Source organism: Microtus ochrogaster, unplaced genomic scaffold (genome assembly GCF_000317375.1).
Source record: "Microtus ochrogaster isolate Prairie Vole_2 unplaced genomic scaffold, MicOch1.0 UNK15, whole genome shotgun sequence".
Lineage (NCBI taxonomy): Eukaryota > Metazoa > Chordata > Mammalia > Rodentia > Cricetidae > Microtus > Microtus ochrogaster.
Window position 1 is genome coordinate 50,933 of NW_004949113.1, and position 19,916 is coordinate 70,848.

General features: G+C 38.3%; 1 protein-coding gene across 1 annotated transcript in view; it reads left to right on the forward strand.

Moving 5' to 3' along the window:
• The window catches only part of LOC101990476 (vomeronasal type-2 receptor 116-like), a 64,303-nt gene that overhangs the window by 34,101 nt on the left and 10,286 nt on the right, over nucleotides 1-19,916 (forward strand). The window contains exons 4-5 of the mRNA XM_026789174.1: nucleotides 11,408-11,635; nucleotides 13,860-13,983. Of these exons, the coding sequence (XP_026644975.1) occupies nucleotides 11,408-11,635; nucleotides 13,860-13,983 (352 nt within the window). The remainder of the gene's footprint in view (nucleotides 1-11,407; nucleotides 11,636-13,859; nucleotides 13,984-19,916) is intronic.

Sequence of the window (19,916 nt, forward strand, 5' to 3'; positions counted from 1 at the left end):
CAAACAAAGGGCCCACCCTGCTTGCTGCAGGCAGGCTATGGAGACAAAGGAACTACCGCCCTCCCCTTTGCCCTCCCGATTCGGGTTCGGTCCCAGAGCCCGCCCGAGCAGGCTGAGCTGGGAGGTGCTATGCTGCCAAAGAGCTCTACCATGAAATCTTAACGTGATAGTTGATCTGTCAGCCTGCGCAGTAGAAATTCACAAAGTCCCACCCCTAGGTGAAGAGCTTTAGACAATCAATGCCTGCTGGGAGAATGAGAATAATCCAGAGATGTGCACCCAGACAGGTTTTCCAGTCCAAAGTCATCAGCACTAAACACATGTACGTACAAATATCAATAAAAGAGTCAGTAACTTGTGTGTGTGTGTGTGTGTGCATGTGCATTTGTGTGTGCCTTTGTGTTTGCATAGGTCATGAAGTTAAAAGGGATGTGGGGGCCATAGAAAGAATTGAGGTGGAAAGGAGAAAGTAGAAATTATAGAAATGCAGTTTAATTTAGTTTAGTTTAATCAAGTATGAAATTCTCTAGAAAATAATTTTTAAAACATATTTTTCATAGACATAAAAAATCCCTAAAACTAAACACAAAAAACAAGTGTACTCAAAGCAATCCTAAACAAAATGAATACTACTAGAGGTATCATGATACCGATACTAAACTTATATACTACAGAGTCATAACTCATAACTTATACTACAGAGCTATTGGTCAATATTAAATAAATAACATGGTACTGATACAAAAACAGATAGATGAGCAATAAAATAAAATAGAAGAATAAAGAAGTTATATACAAAACCACACAATTACAGCTAGCTTATTTTTAAAATAAACCTGCCAAATATATACATCAAACAAAAGACTGTATTTTCAACAAATGGTTCTGTGTGAAAACTGGATTTTAATATGTGTGAAATGAAACTACCTCCTCATCACTGACCCTGAACAATATTAAATTCAAGTTTATCAAGGTGCTCAATGTAGGCTGTGACACCCTGTGATGGCGAGAGGAAAATGTTTCGGCTTATGTTCACATGTAAGCATAGGAAATGACTCTGTCAGCACAGGAAATAAGACAACAAAACAAAAGAGATCTTTTGAAACTAAAATTTTCTGTACAACAAAACAAACTGTCAAGTAAAAAGGCAGGGCACAGAAAGGGAGAAAATATTTCCAGTTGCACATCAAATTAAGAATTTGTGTAAAGATACACATAGAACTCAGATAATCCAAACATGAAGAAAGCAAATGATCCAGTTTAAAAAATGGGCCATGGAACTGAACAGAAAGTTCTCAAATTATGAAATAAATGTGACTACTAATCACTTCTATTTCCTTCACCATCAAGAAAATGCAGGTTAAAACTGCATTAAGATTCCATCTAACTCAGTTAGAATGGTCATCCAAAAAAAATCATAAATGACAAAAGATGCTATTATGAATGTGGAGAACAGGGAAAACTTATACACTGTTGGGAGCAGTGGAAACTAGTGCAGCCACTCTGGAAATGAGCCTGGTGGCTTCTCAAAGAGTCAAAAAAAAGTCATCATATAATCAAACAACATTCCTGGTCATATACTCAAAGGACTCTATACCTGACCAAAGAGATGCTTATACATCCATATTCACTGTTGTCGTACTCAGAGTAGCCAGGAAATAAAAATCAGCCTAAATTTCCATAAATTAATGAATGTACAATGAAAATGTGGTACCTATAAGCAGGGAAATATTATTCATCTGTAAACAGAAATGAAATCATCAGATTTTCAGGTAAATGGATAAAACTGGGGGGGAAAATCATTCTGAGTTAAATAATCCAGGCCGAGATAGACTAAATACAGATGGCTACAGTTCTTTAGCTATGTGTGCTTATCTTGAAGTGCCTATACAATTAAAAAATAGAAAAATATAAAGAAGCTATTCATGGGTATTAGAAAACAAAGGATAGTAAACACAGATAAAATTGAAATAGAAGAGGTTTCTGGTGGTAGAGAAGTTGAAAAAGAGGGTTCCTAGTGGTAGAAAATAGGAAACAAGCAAGGGACAGAACAGAAGAGAAAGTTAATCACAAAGTCATATGCAAAGCTACTATGTTTAACCAACTTCAAATAATATTTTCTTAAAGTTATAGGGTAGATAGCTGCATAGCTGATAATTTTCATGTTTATGGAAGTCAAGAGTTACTAAACAAAAATCCTAGTAACATGTATGAGACACCTCCATATGACATCTTAGTCAGGGAGATCACAGATTCCACAATCAAAAATAAATAAAGACAGGCTTCTGCCAGACTTTTTGTTTACAAACCAGAAATAGAGAATTATAACCTATTGCATCAGATACTACACAACTTAGATGCATGATATAGAGATAACAAACTGGAGCTGAGCCAGACACATCTTCTCTGATGGCTACATTTAATAGTACCAGAAGGTGTTATGCAGGCTGTTAGGGAGAAAAAGTATCATGGATTGTATTAGTGAGGGTTCTCTAGAGTGATTTACAGGCTGTGGACCAGCTAATCCAACATTGGCTGACTGTGAACAGAAAGTCCAGTAATCTGGTAGTTGTTAAGTTCATGATGCTGGATGTCTCAGCTGTTCTTCAGTAAACACTGGAATCTCAGAGAAGTAGACACTAAGCCCACTGAAGGAATGGATTTGCTAGCAAGGAAAGGGCAAGCAGGCAAAGAACAAAAGCTTCCTTCTTCCTTATACTCTATAGTCTTCAGCAAAAGACATAGCTCAGATTATATCTGAGCTAGATATCTGGATAAAAGGGATGTGTTCCTACTGCAAAGATCTAGATTAGAGGTGGATCTTCCTACTTCCAATTAAGCAAAAAATCCTCACAGGTGTGTTCTGTATTTTATGTAGTTGGTTATAGGTGTAGTCAAATTGATGACCAAGAATAATCATCACATGTTCATCTCATCAACTAGACACAAAATTATATCTTTCATGTCATGTTTAATTTCCAAATGAAAACAATAACAAATCATAATAAAACATAAGCATGATATAACTGTCCCATGCAAAATTGCAAATACATTTTATATTTTAAAAGGTCATAAATATGCCTAAGATACTATAACTATCCCTCATATAATCACAAATGCATTATAAATTTAGAATAGGTAGAAATGTTCCTTTAGGGACATTCCTTAGTATCTCAAACTTAAATATGATAACCATTGATATTCTTTTAATTGATATTATATTACATGATACAGAAATTGAGGAAAGGAAACAAAAATATTTGTACAAATGCATTCTTAACAAAATATGACAGAAACATTCATATCAATTGTTAAAGTGATTGCAACTATAATGGTCCCTTAAGAGAATAGTACTATTAGGAGGTGTGGCTTTGTTGAACTGTATGGGTTATCTTTGATGTCTCCTTTGCTCAAGCTTCACTCCTGTGACACACAGTCCACTTCCTGTTGCCTTGTGATCATAATGTAGCCAGTACCACATCTGCCTACACAAATAAACCCTGCCATGATGATAATGGGCTAAACCTATGAAACTGTAAGCCTCCACCTCAATTAAATATTTTCCTTAATAAGAGTTGTCATGGTCATGATATCTCTTCAAAGTATTTGACACCTTAACTAATATAGAAATTGGTGCCAGGGACTGGGGTATTGCTGTGATAGGCCTGACCATGTGTTTGTTTGAAGGAATTTGGGCCTTGGTACATTGGGTTAGGACAGCAGTTGTTTTGAATACTGCTTAATGGGCCATACAAGTAGGAACATGGAAAACAATGCTGCTAAGAACTATTTGAACTGCAGATGGCTTGTTCAAGATGTTTCAGAGGAGAAGAATTTTAGTATGTGGCCTAGAGATTGTATTTGTGATATTTTGGTGAAAAAATGTGGCTGATTTTTGCCCTTGTCAGAAGAGTCTGCCTGAGGCTAAAGGGAAAAGTTTTGGATTAATTATATTGGCAGAGGAAATCTCAAAACACCCTAATATAGACTCTGTTGTTTGGTAATTATTGAAAACTCTAATGAAGATTTATAATGAAAGGGGGTTAGCTGAGAAGATAAAAGTACAAAATGTACTGATTGAGAAAAGGGTACCACAAAGTAAAATAGAACTAAATCCTCTGATCAAGGAGCTAAACAGATTAAGAAACAGAACAAAGGGGGTGTTGACCTCAGGGCAAGATCCCACCCAGCTAAATTTCCAACTTGTGAAAAAGGAATTAAAGAAAAGCTTAGAGATTCGTGTGGTGGTGTACACCTTTAATCCCAGCACTTGGAAGGCAGAGGATGGTGGATCTCTGAGTTTGAGGCCAACCTAGTCTACAGAGCAAAGTTCAAGAACAGCCAAGTTTAGGCAATAAAGGTATAATAAAGGTAACAACCAAAAACAGAGAAATTGTAAAACTGAAATTTAGTGGGATGGGGACAGGTTCCAGGCCCAGAAAGCAGCAGAACTTGGCAGTTTCAAGCACATGATTCTGGCTTTAGATTCAAGGATAAAAGAAGCAGGTTATGGAATTTGCCTTCACTCCTAAGGAAAGCCACTGAGGCCAGGCATGTGTGAAGAGTGTTCCTTTTTTTTTAAAGGGCCAAGCAGTGATTTAATTAATACAGTGTATGTGTGGTTATTTCGAGGCTGAGCAGCCAGGAACAAACAAATGGTCTCCTCCAACACTTAGACCCAAATTTTAAGTCAAGATATCAGGAGTGTTCCTAAATGGAGGCCTAAAAAGGCCAATGCATGAAGCTGTAAAGCTGAAGCCTGTATTGTCTTGGAGACCCTTAGTTGTTAGAAATGCCACACTCATGGGATACCTGCCAAGGAAAGCTGCTAAGGGAATAAACAGCCCAAGAGAAAGAGGTGTATTGCAGTCAACAAAGCTAAAAGGAATTGAAGATGTGAAGAACATTTCAGCATCAGACATAGATAGAAATGCAGAGTTTGGAGTTTGCCTGGCTTGCTTTGGTCCGTTATTTCCTCACTGTGTTCCCTTCCCTACATTTTGGAATGGAAATGTATATCTTATGCCATTATATGTTGGAAGTATTTAATCTACTATTTTATTTTTATTTTATGGATTTTATGCATGAGTCTCAGAAGAGGCATTGGACTTTAAAACAAGCTTGAGACTATTCTACAGTATAGGTACTTTTGAACTTGGACTGAATGCATTTTTGCACTGTGGTATAGCTGCATATCATTGGGGACCAGGGAGTAGAATGTGGTGGTTTGAAAGAAAATGGCTCCCAAAGAGAATGGCACTACTAGGAGGTGTGACTTTGTTGGAGTAGATATGGCCTTGTTGGAGGAAGTGTGTACTGTACAGGTTGTCTTTTAAGTCTCTTTTACTCAAAATTTACTCAACGTGACACACAGTCAATGTCCTATTGCCTTTTCATGACAGGAAAAGAAATTCACCTTTTCTGTCATTCCTAGTATATAGCTTTTTAAATTTCTTGACCATTTCTTGCATGCATTTAAGAAGGTTTTGGTGTTTTCACTATAATTAAGCAGTCTAATCCCCTCCTCCTCATGTTGAAACCTTTTCCCAAGAGACCCACCTCCCTCCTCCACATCTTTTTTGTGACTCACTGATTTTAATTATGATTCTTCACATAAGCATAAGTGGGTATTATTTACTGAAATATGGACTGGTTAAAACACAGAAAATAATTACACACACACACAGAAACCACTGACTGCCTATAGCCTTTCGGTATGGGAAACTCATGAGTTACTCCACACTGGATGATAGATAAAGGATGGGCACAATTTCATGCAGAAATTTCATAGGTAATACTAGAAGCAATAAATTCATGAATGCAACAGCAGAGTCTCATCCAAAATATACTGTTTTGAAACAATTCTCCCCATCCTCTGGATCTTACTTTTTGGGGCTCTTCCTTCCCTGAACCTTGGTGTGAGTAATTTATGTCCTGTTTAGGATCAAGCACTCTGTATTATTTTTCTGTTGCTGTGATAAAATGCTATGGCTAGGGCAAATTATAGGAAAAAAACTACTTATTTTGGCTTATATTTCCGCAAAATTAAAGTCCATAATGGTAGATGGTATAGTGGCAGGCATGGAATCTGGAACAGAAAAATGAAAACACATACCTTTCACCTCAACCACAAAGCAGAGAGAGTGACCTAGAAGTTGAATAAGCTTTTAAACTCTCAATGTAATACTCAAGTGACATATTCCCTCCAACAAGACTGCATTTCCTAAACATCCCCCAAACAGTGCCACCAAGTGACAACCAAATGATCAAACATCTGAGCCTATGGGAATGTTTCTCAATCAAGCATCCACATTCCACTTTCTAGCCCCCAAATGTTTATGGCCATATCATAACTCAAAATTTCCCAATGGTCTTTCACAGCCTCAGCATTATTTAAAAGTCCATAGTAACTTCTGAGACTCTAGGTAATCTCTTAATTATAAATCAAAAAGCAAGTCAAATATTTCTAATATGTAATGACTCAAAACACACATTACCATTCCAAGAAAGAAATGAAGGCAAAATCATAAAATTCTGGACCAAAGCAACACTGAAACCAAGCAAAATAAATACTTAACCCTTGAGTTCTGTGTCCAATGTCTGAAAATTTGATTTCAAAGGGCTCCACCTCTCCAGTCTTGCTAACAGCCACATACATCTTTCTCATGGGATGGTTCTGTTCACTATATGCAGTTTCCTTGATGGATCTCTCACATCTCTGACATCTCCGACATCATGGAACCTCTATTGCATCATGGGATCTCTGTCACATCCACAGCTTTACATAATAGCCTGTTGGGGCCTTCTGTTCCATGAGGACCTACACTCAGGGACTTGTCTACCACATGCTACCTGCCTTTGACAACTTTCCAAAAACCATAAATGCAAATCACTTATACATCTTATATGTCTCTAATATACATCATATAGAAAACATAGCCAAGTTTGGCTGCCAGTTTAGAATGCACCCTCCTCCCACTCTCATTCATATTAGCAACAATGCTTTTGTTCACTTGCTTTTTAGGAGTGCAAACTTTACTTTAGGCACTCACCCAGGTTGGAAGCTTGTATTAGGACCTTAAACTGAGACCACCTTTCTCTTTATTCCAAACCAAAGAACTCATTTTTAATTTTAATCGATATGTTTTAAACAAAATTTTCTCATCTTACATACCTACCCCAGTTACCACTCCTTCCCCTCCTCCTGCTGCACCCACCTTCTCTCAATCCCACCTTCCATCCACTCCTCAGAGAGGGCAAGGCTTCCCATGGGGAGTCAAGAAAGTCTGGGACATCACTTTGAGGCTGGATCAAGAACCTCTCCCCTGTGTTTATGCTGAGCAAGGTATGCCTCCAAAAAGAATGGGATCCAAAAATACAGTTTCGGTGTGATTATTTTGGGTGTAAGCTAGCTGGGAGGGATGGAACAAGGGCCCCGCTCCTTTTAACACTGGCCACACCACACAATGGTCACCCACAATCAGACCTAGTCAGGTTAATCTACTGTAACTCCAGAGTCAGTGAGCTCCCACTAGCTCAGGTCAGCTGTTTCTGTAGAAATTCCCAGCATACTCTTGTCTCCTTTGCTCATATTATTGCTCCTCTCTCTCTCTCTTGGACTGGTCTCCAGAAGCTTAGCCCAGTGCTTGTCTGTGGATCTCTGCATCTGCTTCCATCAGTTGCTGGATGAAGGCTCTATGATGACAATTAAGGAAGTCATCAATCTGATTACAGCGGAAAACCAGTTCAGGCACCCTTTTCACTATCACTTGGGGTCTTAACTGGAGTCATCCTTATAAATTTCTGGGAATTTCCCGGATGCCAGGTTTCATGATAACCCCATAATGGCTCCCACAATAAAGGTATCTCTTTCCTTGCTCCCTCTCTCTCTCCTTTCCCTGTCTTGAACATCCCATTTCCTCCTGGTCTCCTCCTCCCTTCCTTTCTCTGCTCCACCTCACCTTCTACCCTCCCTTTTCCCCAACCATACTCCCAATTTTCTCAGAAGATCTTGCCTAGTTTCCTCTCCCAGGGGGATTCATGTATATCTTTCTTAGGGTTCTTCTTGTTACCTTGCTTCTCTGGAGTCACAGACTGTAGGCTGGTTGTCCTTTGCTTTGTGCTAATATCCATTTATGAGTGAGTATGTACCATGTCCATCTTTCCGGGTCTCAATTACCTCACTCAGGATGGCTTTTTTCTAGTTCCATCCATTCACAAACAAATTTCAAAATGTCATTATTTTTTTTCCACTGAGTAGTACTCCAGTGTATAAATGCACCACATTTTCTTTATCCATCTTCGGTTGAGGAACATCTAGGTTGTTTCTAGGTTCTGGATAAAATGAATAATGCTGCTATAAACAGGGTTGAGCAAATGTCATTATGGTATAAGTGTGTATCATTTGATTATGTGTCCATGAGTGGTATTGCTGGTTCTTCAGGTAGATTGGTTTCCAGTTTTCTAAGAAATACCATAATGATTTCTAAAGTGACTGTACATGTTTGTACTCCCACCAGAAGTGGAGGAGTGTTCCCCATAGTTAGCATCCTCTCCTCCTTAAATTATCATTGCTGTTTTTTATCTTAGTCATTCTGACTGGTGTAAGATGGTATCTCAGAGTTGTTTTGACTTGCATTTTCCTGATGGGTAAGGATATTGCTCAATTCCTTAAGTGCCTTTCAGCCATTTGATATTCTTCTGCTGAGAATTTCTATTTAGATATGTACCCCATTTTTAGATGGATTATTTGGTATTTTGGTGTCTAGTTTCATGAGTTCTTTATGTATTTTGGAAATCAGTCTTCTATCCGATGTGGGGTTAGTGAAAATCATTTCCTATTTTGTCGGCTGCCATTTTGTCTTATTGACTGTGTCCTTTGCCTTAAAGAAACTTCTCAGTTTCAGGAGGTCCCATTTATTGTTTCTCTCAGTGTCTGTGCTACTAGTGTTATCTTTAGAAAGTGAAATCCTGTGCCAATGTGTTCAGTGCTACTTCCCACTTTCTCTTCTTGGAGATTCAGTAAAGCTGGATTTATGCTGAGATCTTTAATCCATTAGGACTTGAGTTTTGTTCATGGGAATAGATGTGGATTTACTTGCAATCTTTTTTATGTTGACATCCAGTTATGCCAAGGGCATTTGTTGAAATATCTATCATTATTCCATTATAAAATTTTAGCTTCTTTGCCAAAAATCAAGTGTTCATAGGTGTGTGGATTAATATCAGTCTTCTTTTCATCCCATTGGTCCATCTGTCTGTTTTTATTTCAGTACTAAGCTGGTTTCATCTTATAACTCTATAGTAGAGCTTGATGTCAGGAATGGGGATGGCTTTAGAAGTTTATTTCTTGTAAAAGATTGTTTTGGCTATCTTGAGACTTTTTCTTTTCCAAAAGAGTTGAGTATTGTTCTTTTGAGGTCTGTGAAGAATTGTGCTGGGATTTTGGTAGGGATAGCATTTAATCTGTAGATTGCTTTAGGTAAGACTGCCATTTTTACCATGTTGAGAAAAAGTCATCAAGAGTCTCCCAACCAAGAAAAAAAAAAGCCCAGAGCCAGAAGTTTTCAGTACAGATTTCTACCAAAACTTCAAAGGAGACATAATACTTATATTCCTCATATTGTTCCAAACAATAGAAACAGAAGGAACATTGTCAAACTCCTTTTATGAGGCCACAGTTACCCTAATACCAAAACCAACAAACAGTCATCTAAGAAAGAGAATTACAGATCAACTCCCTCATGAACATTAATGCTAAAATACTCAATAAAATACTGGCAAACCAAATCCAAGGACACATCAAAAAAAAAAAAAAACTCTACCAGCCGGGCGATAGTGGCGCATGCCTTTAATCCCAGCACTCGGGAGGCAGAGGCAGGCAGATCTCTGTGAGTTCGAGACCAGCCTGGTCTACAGAGCTAGTGCCAGGACAGGCTCCAAAGCCACAGAGAAACCCTGTCTCGAAAAAAAAAAAAAACTCTACCATGATTAAGTGGGCTTCATCCCAGAGATGCAGGGATGGTTCAACATATGAAAATCTGTCAAAGTAATCCACTATATAAATAAACTAAAACAGAAAAGGCATATGATCATCTCATTAGATGCTGAAAAGATACTCAACAAACTCTAACACCTTTCATGATAAAGGTATTGGAGAGATCAGGGATAAAAGGAATGCATCTAAACATAATTAAATCAATATAGAGAAAGTCTACAGCCAACATCAAATTAAATGGAGAGAAATGCAAAACGATTCCACTAAAATCAGGAACAAGACAAGGCTGCCCACTCTCTCCATATCTACTCAACATAGTTCTTGAAGTTCTGGCTAGAGAAATAAGACAACAAAAGGAGATCAAAGGGATATAAATTGAAAAGGTAGAAGTCAAACCTTTGCTATTTGCAGATGATATGATAGTATACATACGTGACCCCAAAATCTCTACCAGTGTCAGTGATGAACTCCTACAGGTGATAAATACTTTCATTTGTGTGGCAAGATACAAGATCAACTCAAAAAAAAAAAAACTCAGTAGCCCTTCTTTATGCAAATGATAAAGGACTGAGAAAGAAATCAGAGACACATAACATTTTACAATAGCCACAAATATAATAAAATATCTTGGGGTAATGCTAACCAAAGTAAGACCTGTATGAAAGGAACTTAAGTCTTTGAAGAAAGAAATTAAAGAAGATATCAGAAATTGGAAAGATCTTCCCAGCCTCATTTTATAAGCACTCTCTAGGCAATATGCTGGTCAGTTTTTATCAATTTGACACAAATGACAGTATCTGGGGAAGGAGTAGCCTCAGTTGAGAAATTATAACCTGACATCAGGTTGACTTGTGGGCAAGTCTATAGGGCTTGATAAATAGTTGATGTGGGGGAGTCCATCCCACTGTGGATAATCCCATCCCTGGTCAGTATAAGAACAAAAGCTCAGCAAGCCATGGAAGATAAGTCAGTAAGTACTTTCCTCCATGGTCTCTACTTCATTTCCTACCTTTAGGTTCTTGACTTGAGTTCTTGATTTGGCTTCCTTCAATATGGACTGTAACATGCAAGCCTTTATCACAGAAACAGAAAGCAAAACAGGAAAGATTAATTCTGAAAATAAATAGATATGGCTAACTTTAGACAAACTGACAACTTCCAGGTTTTCTTTCACTTACTTATTATTTTGGTGCTTGTAATTGAGAATTGCTATCTATTGCAAAGATTGTTATTTTCAAAATATTATAATATTTTAGCTAGCCATAGGCTGCCGTTTGCCCTACATTCTTGATACCTATGTCAAATTTGCTTTATTCATTAAGGATTTAAACAATATAATACTTTCCCAAACACTTCAGTTTTTTGTCTTCGCTCTGGTACCAACTTTATAAAATAATATATCTTTTTTAGCTGAACCCTTTTTTAAAAGACATGGAATTTACTAATCATGCTGGAGAACAAGTGAATTTGAATGAGAAAATGAAACTGAATGCAGAGTATGATATACTCAACTACTGGAACTTTCCAGAAGGTCTAGGACTTAAGGTAAAGGTTGGACAGTTTTCTCCATATGGTCCACTGGGTCAACAATTATCTTTATCTGAGGACATGATAGAATGGGCCACAGGAATCACAGAGGTAAGTTGGGTATAATTGTAATGCTATGAACTACACATATTAAAACAAACAAATCTTGATCAGTATCTTCTAACCAAAAAGCTATCTACAACGAATACTTTCTTGTAAAGGAAAGTAATTTCTTCCAATAGAGTCTCTCTTCACAAAAGGCTCCATCCCCACAAATTTCAGTTTCTTTTTTGTAAAATTTTTATATCATATTTCTTTGTTTGGGAACTTTTTATCTTATTGGTCTTTTGCTTTATATTTGTGTGTTTCGTGGGAGTTTTGTTTGTTTTCAGTTTTGTTTGCTTGTTTTGTAAACAGAGAGAAAGAAAAGGCATGGGGTTAAATGGAGGGGGAGATCTGAGAGGAACTTAAGGAAGAAGCATGATCAAAATATTTTGTGTGAAAAAGTCTTTTAATGTTTTTATACTTCAATACATATTTTTCTTCATTTTTTTGCCTGTAAGTTTTATGATTTTATGATATACTGATATTTTTAAGTTTTCTATATAAATTTTAAAAATATAAATATATAAAATATTATATGTCGTTTTTTGTGGACTCATATAAAATTTAGGCTACTTCTATTTCTGTGCAGAATGAAATAGGAATTTTAAATTGGTATTACATTGAATCTGTAAATAGTTTTTGGTAGAATGGTCATTTCTACAATATTAATTCTACCAGTTCTTGAGCATGTGATGTCCTAACATCTTTATGGGGGAGGATTCAATTACAATAACAAAGCGATTTGATGGAAATATTCATGTTAACTTGAAGTAGAAGACACTTTTGTATTTTCTTTTTTTCCTAACATGGTTCAGAGACAGCATCATCAGAGTACTGATTGGAGAAGATACACTTCACAGGTTTTAGAGCTAAGGGTGTCCATATTCCTTCAATAGTAAATTGAGGAAGGAATTGGAGAAATGGAAATAGAGAGTAAAGTAGGAATAAGAAGCACAGTGCATGGTTTAGGACCACGGATGATAGTGGAGGAAATATTTCATAGCAGTTCACCAAGGCAGCGGTAGGGGTGATTTCTGCTCAGGCAATGGTTTCCAGGATGCCAGGCAGGAATCTCAGCTCCAAGTTCCTCTACCTCATTTCAGCTCCCATCTGCTCACCCAGTTTACTCCACCCATCAATCCACTCATGGCTAGCAAACGGGGTTGACATGTTCCAGCTGCTGTTTTCTAGTGTCCATGACCAACTGCCCCTCATTGACAGATGCTTTTGTCGTTGGCCTGATGCGAGCAAGATGGTGAAACACACAGCTTGACTGTTCCTTTGAAACAAAGGTGCCATGTAGGCTAATTTCTTTTTCATTCAATTCTTTCTCTGCTAAAGTAGAGTCTAGTTGGTCTTTACTATGACTCTTGTGACTCTTGTCTTTTACTGAATCTTGTAAAGGCAGCTTTTAATCCATTATCATACACAGCAATCCCTTGAACCAAGAATGTGTTTTTTAAATTTTATACTTCCAATTTAAGGAAGAGAATTTTCTTATATACTGTATGGAACTAGAACGTGTTCATTTACCAATATGCATCTAAATGCTCACACATTTCATATGAAAATACACACACCATCTGAAGGGGTTCTCATTACTGACAGATCTTTAGGTTGAATTTGGATGATTCAAAGACTCATAGCTGTTACTTTGGTGGGATAAGGCACTATGGTGTTGTTTGTGGCAGTAGAAGACAATCACCTCATGCCAGCAAAACAACTGGTAGGATGAGTCCATTGTCCCAGTACAGCTTCCAATGGCAAGCTTCCAATCACTTTCTCACCTTTGAAAAAATTATATTGTTTTTATTTTCACTGTTTATATGCACATGGAGGAAGGAACTTTTATCTGCATGATGAGTGCAGGTGCCTATGGAGGCCAAAAGAGGCTGTTGGATCCTTTGGAGCTGGAGTTAAAGGCAGCTTTGAGCCATGTAATGTAATTCATGACCTCTGCAAGAGCATCCCATGCTGTTAATACAGAACCATTTCTCCACCCCAATACCTCTCCACTTAAAGACTTCACCATGTCTCAGCAGCACCATAGGCTGAAGGTCATCACCGTTAAGGGGGTGTGTGGTGTCAAAGCTACAGCAACATCCAATCAATTTATGGATACAAAAAATATGTTCACTAATTATCCAGTTCTATGAATAATGTGCTCACTATAGTAGTAGGTATAATTCAGATTTTGAAGTATAACTTGCTCACATCTGATTTTCTTCAGACTCCCCAGTCTGTCTGCAGTGAAAGTTGTAGTCCTGGATTCAGAAAATCCCTCACAGAAGGAAATGTGGCTTGTTGTTTTGACTGCATTCTGTGTCCAGAGAATGAGATTTCAAACAAGACAGGTAAGTGTGTCTTACGGAGAAATTCTCTACTTTTAATTAACAGTCTTTTTACGACAATTCTAGGCATCTGAACACTGATTCTTACATTTGTTCTTCAAACACTTTACACACTCCCTAGCCCAAGATGTTTATTAATAAGAAAAAGAATATTAAGCAAAGTGTAGAGATACACACCTTCTCACTCAGGAGAGAGAGGCAGGCCAACTTCTATGTGGTTACAACCAGCCTGTTCTACATAACAAGTTCCAGGACAGTCATAGCTACCTAATGAAAAATACTACGGGACAATTGTTTGTACCTTGTCAATTGTATTTTATTAAAACGCTGATTGGCCAATAGCCAGGCAGGAAGCATAGATGGGGTTACCAGGCAGGATGTAGAGGCAAGGCAATGAAAGCAAACAAGATGTGACAGCCTCACCGAAAAAGGTACCAAGCCACGTGACTAATATAGACAAGAGTTAAGGGCCCTCGTAAGTTAAAAGAATTAGTTAAGAAGAAGGTGAGCTAATAGGCCAATCAGTTTATAACTAATGTAGACCTCTGTGTGATTTCTTTGAGACTTAACGACTGAGGGAACTGGGCAGGACAGAAGCTTCAGACATCAGAAAACTGCTTCAAAACTCATTTTAATACCAAATAAATTTCCTTCGCATTGGTGTTTTTGAAGCCAATCACAGGGCTAAGGGGACTGAAGCCTATGTGTATCCGTGATCTTCTCTGTGTCGTCTGAGATGGTGTGCAGCACACATGGAATGACTAGACTGTCTAACACTCACATTCGTGCACTGGCCTTTGCAGGTTTGAGTGCACAAAAGGTGATTAGCGAAGTGATTTGAAGCTAAAAGTAGTTGAAATTCCTCTCTGCTTCTTTACACACTGGAAAGAGCAGGCAGGGCATTTGAAATGAGCTAGACAAAGTTTGTTTACAAATTCTTCACCACCTTGAAATGTTCCCCTACTGGGTGTGTCTCCAGATACCTCTGAAAATGGGCAAGGGGTGACAGATCTTCACAGACCTGTGCTGGGAGAGAGGAGCATAACAAACATGATCAGCCAACCTCATTCCAGGAGTCCTCACACTTCATTCCTAGCTTACCACATAGGCAGCCCTCTACTCCCCCACACTCAGAGAGGTTTCATCCATTTTCAAGGGAAGCACTTTCCGCCTCATTCTGCAAGTCTGAGTCCCCCACACTATAACTCTTAACAGGTTTATGTCAGAGGTGCACCCCAGAACCAAGATTGTCATTTGAGTGACACCCACTGACCATTCTAGAAATAAGAAAAGGCAGATATTTCTGACCCTAGAGAAGCTCAGACAATAGAACCTCTCTCAGCCAGCTCATGATACTGCACATTAAGAATCTGCAGAGCAACACAGAGGTCTCTTCCTCTAAATGACCCTGATTAGCAGGTTAAGTGTCTTGTCTTTTGAGACTGTAGTCTGAAGAGGGGGCTAGATTCTACTCCAATAGAGCTCTCTCTCTCTCTCTCTCTCTCTCTCTCTCATAGAGCGTTCTCTCTCTCTCTCTCTCCTCTCTCACTCCTCTCCTCTCCCCCATAACCCACTCCTGAATTAATATTGTTCTAGGTACACTTTTATGACCATTTAGCTGTGTAAAACTGGGTTGTGCCAGGTTGGTGCTTTCTTGTTGAATCCCAGAGCTTATATATAGTTGTCCCTGTTAACATACAACCAGCAATGTCATTTCAGTTCCATCTTGTGGGAAAATAGGAAAGAACTCTGCTTCTTTTCTACTATAGTTCCTCTTTTATGAAGTTCTTTAAGCCTTTAAGAATGAAATAAAAGAAACTCATCATTACTGCCTACTTATAGTTGATAAACATTATAGAAGTTACCATATTAATGATTCTTGAAATCTAGTATTGTGAATATAAGTAGAAATGGCAGAGTATGGCATACTCCCAACTCATTTAGTATTGAAATTCCAAGTGATGGAACATGATGTAGACTCAAGGAACCAGGAGACAAAGGTAGAAGGATGATTTCAGTCTAAAAGTTTAAAACTAGCATGGGCAACATGGTGAGACATGTCTTTGAAACAGTTTTAAAATGGCTTCATGAAAAAGCCATTGGGAAATGCCAATATCAATAAACACACTAACTCATAAGGGTGAGTTATCATGGGGTCCCACCCCAAAGAACTGGTGGCAAGGCAACTGGTGACCGCTGAAAGGAGGATTGGTCTCCTCCTGAGGATGAAGCTAATTACCTGTCTAATGCAAAATGGTCAGCCTTGAAACCATGTACACAGACAAGGAAAATGGACTTGGCAGGTTGTATTTGTGTGTGTGTTCATGAATGTGTAAATATGTAAATGTATGCATTGTGTGTGTGTGCACACATATGTGTATATGTGTGTGTGTGATTGATGGGGGAAAGAGGCTATCCATGTGAGAGTCTGGGTACATGGGGGGAATTGGGTGCAGGAACATGGGAGTGAGTGAAGGGAAGAAAAGGAAGAGGATAAGCAATACAATTATGCTGTAATTTAAAATGCAAAAACATTTAGTATTTTTATTTTTTTATTATTTATTTATTTAATAAAGATTTCTGTCTCTTCCCCGCCACCGCCTCCCATATCCCTCTGCCAATCAACTCCCCCTCTCTCATTAGCCCGAAGAGCAGACCCGGTTCCCTGCCCTGTGGGGAGTCCAAGGACCTCCCACCTCCTTCCAGGTCTATTAAGGTGAACATACAAACAGCCTAGGCTCCCCCAAAGCCAGTACGTGCAGTAGGATCAAAACCCAGTGCCATTGTCTTGACTTCTCAGCTGTCCTCATTGTCCGCTATGTTCAGTGGTCCGTTTTATCTCATGCTTCTTCAGACCCAGTCCAGCTGGCCTTGGTGGGTTCCCAAAAGAACATCCCCATTGTCTCGGTGTGTGAGTGCACCCCTCGCGGTCCTGAGTTCCTTGCTCGTGGCTCTCTCTCCTTCTGCTCCTGATTTGGACGTTGGGATTGTAGTCCGGTGTTCCAATGTGGGACTCTGTCTCTGGCTCCTTTCATCGCCTGATGAAGGTTAATATCCAGGAGGATGATTATATGTTTTTCTTTGGGTTATCCTGAGTGAGGTAAGCCAGACCCAAAAAGAGGAACATGGGATGTACTCACTCATATTTGGCACTCATATTTGGTTTCTAGCCATAAATAAAGGACATTGAGCCTATAATTCGTGATCCTAGAGAAGCTAAATAAGAAGGTGAACCCAAAGAAAAACATTTAGTATTTTTAAATGAGGGTTTAAGAGAGTGGTCATAGTTAAAAACACTTGCTTGCTTTTTCAGAGGACCCAAATTTATTTCCTAACACTCATATCAGGTAGTTCACAACTGCCTATAAAAGTCTAGGTTCATGATCAAATGTCACTGGTCCTCATGGGCACTCATGTACATATTGCCCATATGCAAATATACATTCCTTATATATATTTTTACAATTTTTATTGATTTTATTGAGCTACACATTTTTCTCTGCTTCCCTCCCTTCTACCCTCTCCATTAAACTTTTTTAATTTACTATTTTTTTTAAAAAAGGGGGGGGGGATAATTATCTCCCAGGGAATTGAGCTAAGGTTGTGGGCTTGTTGGCAAGCCCCTTTGCTCAGTGAGCCATATTGAAAGCCCTCTAATGTATTTTTTTAAAGTCTTTGATGAGTGGATTTGGGCATTTAGCTCCATTGGTAGAGTGTTTGCCTAGGTTTCAGTTCCAAAACTGTATGTGCTGTGTTTGGTGATTCACGCATACTTCCAACACTTGGGAGAAGAAGGGAAGAGGATCAGACATCCAAGTTTATCCTCAGCAACACAGTAACTACAAGAGACTATCTCAAAAGAAAGTATTTTATTAGTGTATATTTGGTGTAAAATAAAATGGGTGTTATGAATAGTTGTTCACATATAACATTCAATTTGACTATATTTACATCCACATCCTACCTTGTCCCTCTCCTTCCTTCTAGAAGTTCTTCTTCTGTCCAAGAAGTCTAATCTGTGTGTGTACATGTGTGTGAATATGCATGCATGCATCTGTGTGTGTGTGTGTGTGTGTGTGTGTGTGTGTGTGTGTGTGTAAACCTAGATTACAATAATGAAAGAAAGAACACAAAGATTGTCTTTGGAAACCTAAATAATTTCATTTAATAAGATAGTTTCTACAACCATATATAATTCTAGTTCTGGGAAATCTTATGCCCTCTAAAGACACCAGCTATACACATGGTACAGGCAAAACACCCATACACATAAAATAGATGAATCTACATGAAAAAAATAAATAATAAAATGTATTTTACTATAATTATGTTATAAAGGGCGCACAAGTCTTGTTCACTGTTCCTTCGCTGAGGGAACATTGTGACTACAGCAACTTTTATAAAGGAAGCATGTTAGTTGAAGCCAGCTTATATTTTCAGAGGTTTACTCCATTATAACCATGGCAGGAAACATGGTAGCACACCAGCAGACATGGTGCAGTCAGAGTAGCTGAGGGCTATACATCAGGATCTGCAGACAGCAGGAAGAGAGCCACCAGGACTGGCTTTGGCTTTTGAAAGCTCAAAGCCCATCCCCAGGACATATTTCTTCTAACAAGGCCATACCTACTCCAACAAGGGCTCTCCTCCACTTCTTTCTCAAGTAGGACCACTCTCTAATGACTAACCATTCAAGCCTATAGGACCATTCTTTTTCAAACCACCACATTCTACTACCTGCCTTCCTATAGGAATGTAGCCATATTTTAATATAAAATGCATTTACTCTATTTTTTAATTTTTTATTGATTTTATTGATCTATACATTTTTCTCTGTTCCCCTCCCTTTCTCTCTCCTCCCCTTGTACCCTCTCCCATGGTCTCCATGTTCTCAATTTACTCAGGAGATCTTGTCTTTTTCAGCTTTCCATGTTTATTAGATCCATGTATGTCTGTCTTACTTAGGGTCCTCATTATTGTCTAGGTTCTCTGTAATTATATAGTATAGGCTGGTTTTCTTGATTTATGTCTAAAAGCCATTAATGAATAAGGACATATTATATTTGTCTTTCTGGGTCTGAGTTACCTGATTCAATATGACATTTTCTAGTTCTATCCATTTGCCTAGAAATTTTCAGATGTCATTTTTTTCTGCTATGTAGTACTCCTTGTGTAACTATACCACATTTTCCTTATCAGTTCTTCAGTTGAGGAGCATTTAGGTTGTTTCCAGGATCTAGCTATGGCAAACAATTATGCTATGAACATAGTTGAGCACATGTCCTTGTGGTACTATTGAGTATCTTTTGGGTATATATTCAAAAGTGGTATTGGTGGGTCTTAAAAAAGGTTGTTTCCTAATTTTTTGAGAAGTTGCCATACTGATATCCAAAGGGGCTGTACCAGTTTGCTCTTCTACCAGCAATGCAGGAGTGTTCCCTTTACCCCAGATCCATTCCAGTATAAGGTGTCATCAGTGATTTTTGATCTTGGCCATTCTTACTGGTGTAAGATGGAATCTCAGACTTGTTTTGGTTTGCCTTTCCTGATGGCTAAGGATGTTGAGCATTTCCTTAAGTGTCTTTCAGCCATTTTAGATTCCTCTGTTGAGAGTTTTCTGTTTAGGTCTGTACCTAGTTGTTTTACTAGATTGTTTGTTCTTTTGATGACTGTTTCTTGAGTTCTTCTTATATTTTGGAGATCAAACCTCTGTTTGTTGTGGGGTTTGTGAAGAGCTTTCCCCATTCTGTAGGCTGCTGTTTTGTCTTGTTGACCATGTTCTTTGCTTTACAGAAGCTTTTCAGTTTCAGGAGGTGACATTTATTTTTTTTAATTTATTTATTTATTGAGGATTTCTGCCTCCTCCCCGCCACCGCCTCCCATTTCCCTCCCCCTCCCCTGATTAAGTCCCTCTCCCTCATCAGCTTGAAGAGCCA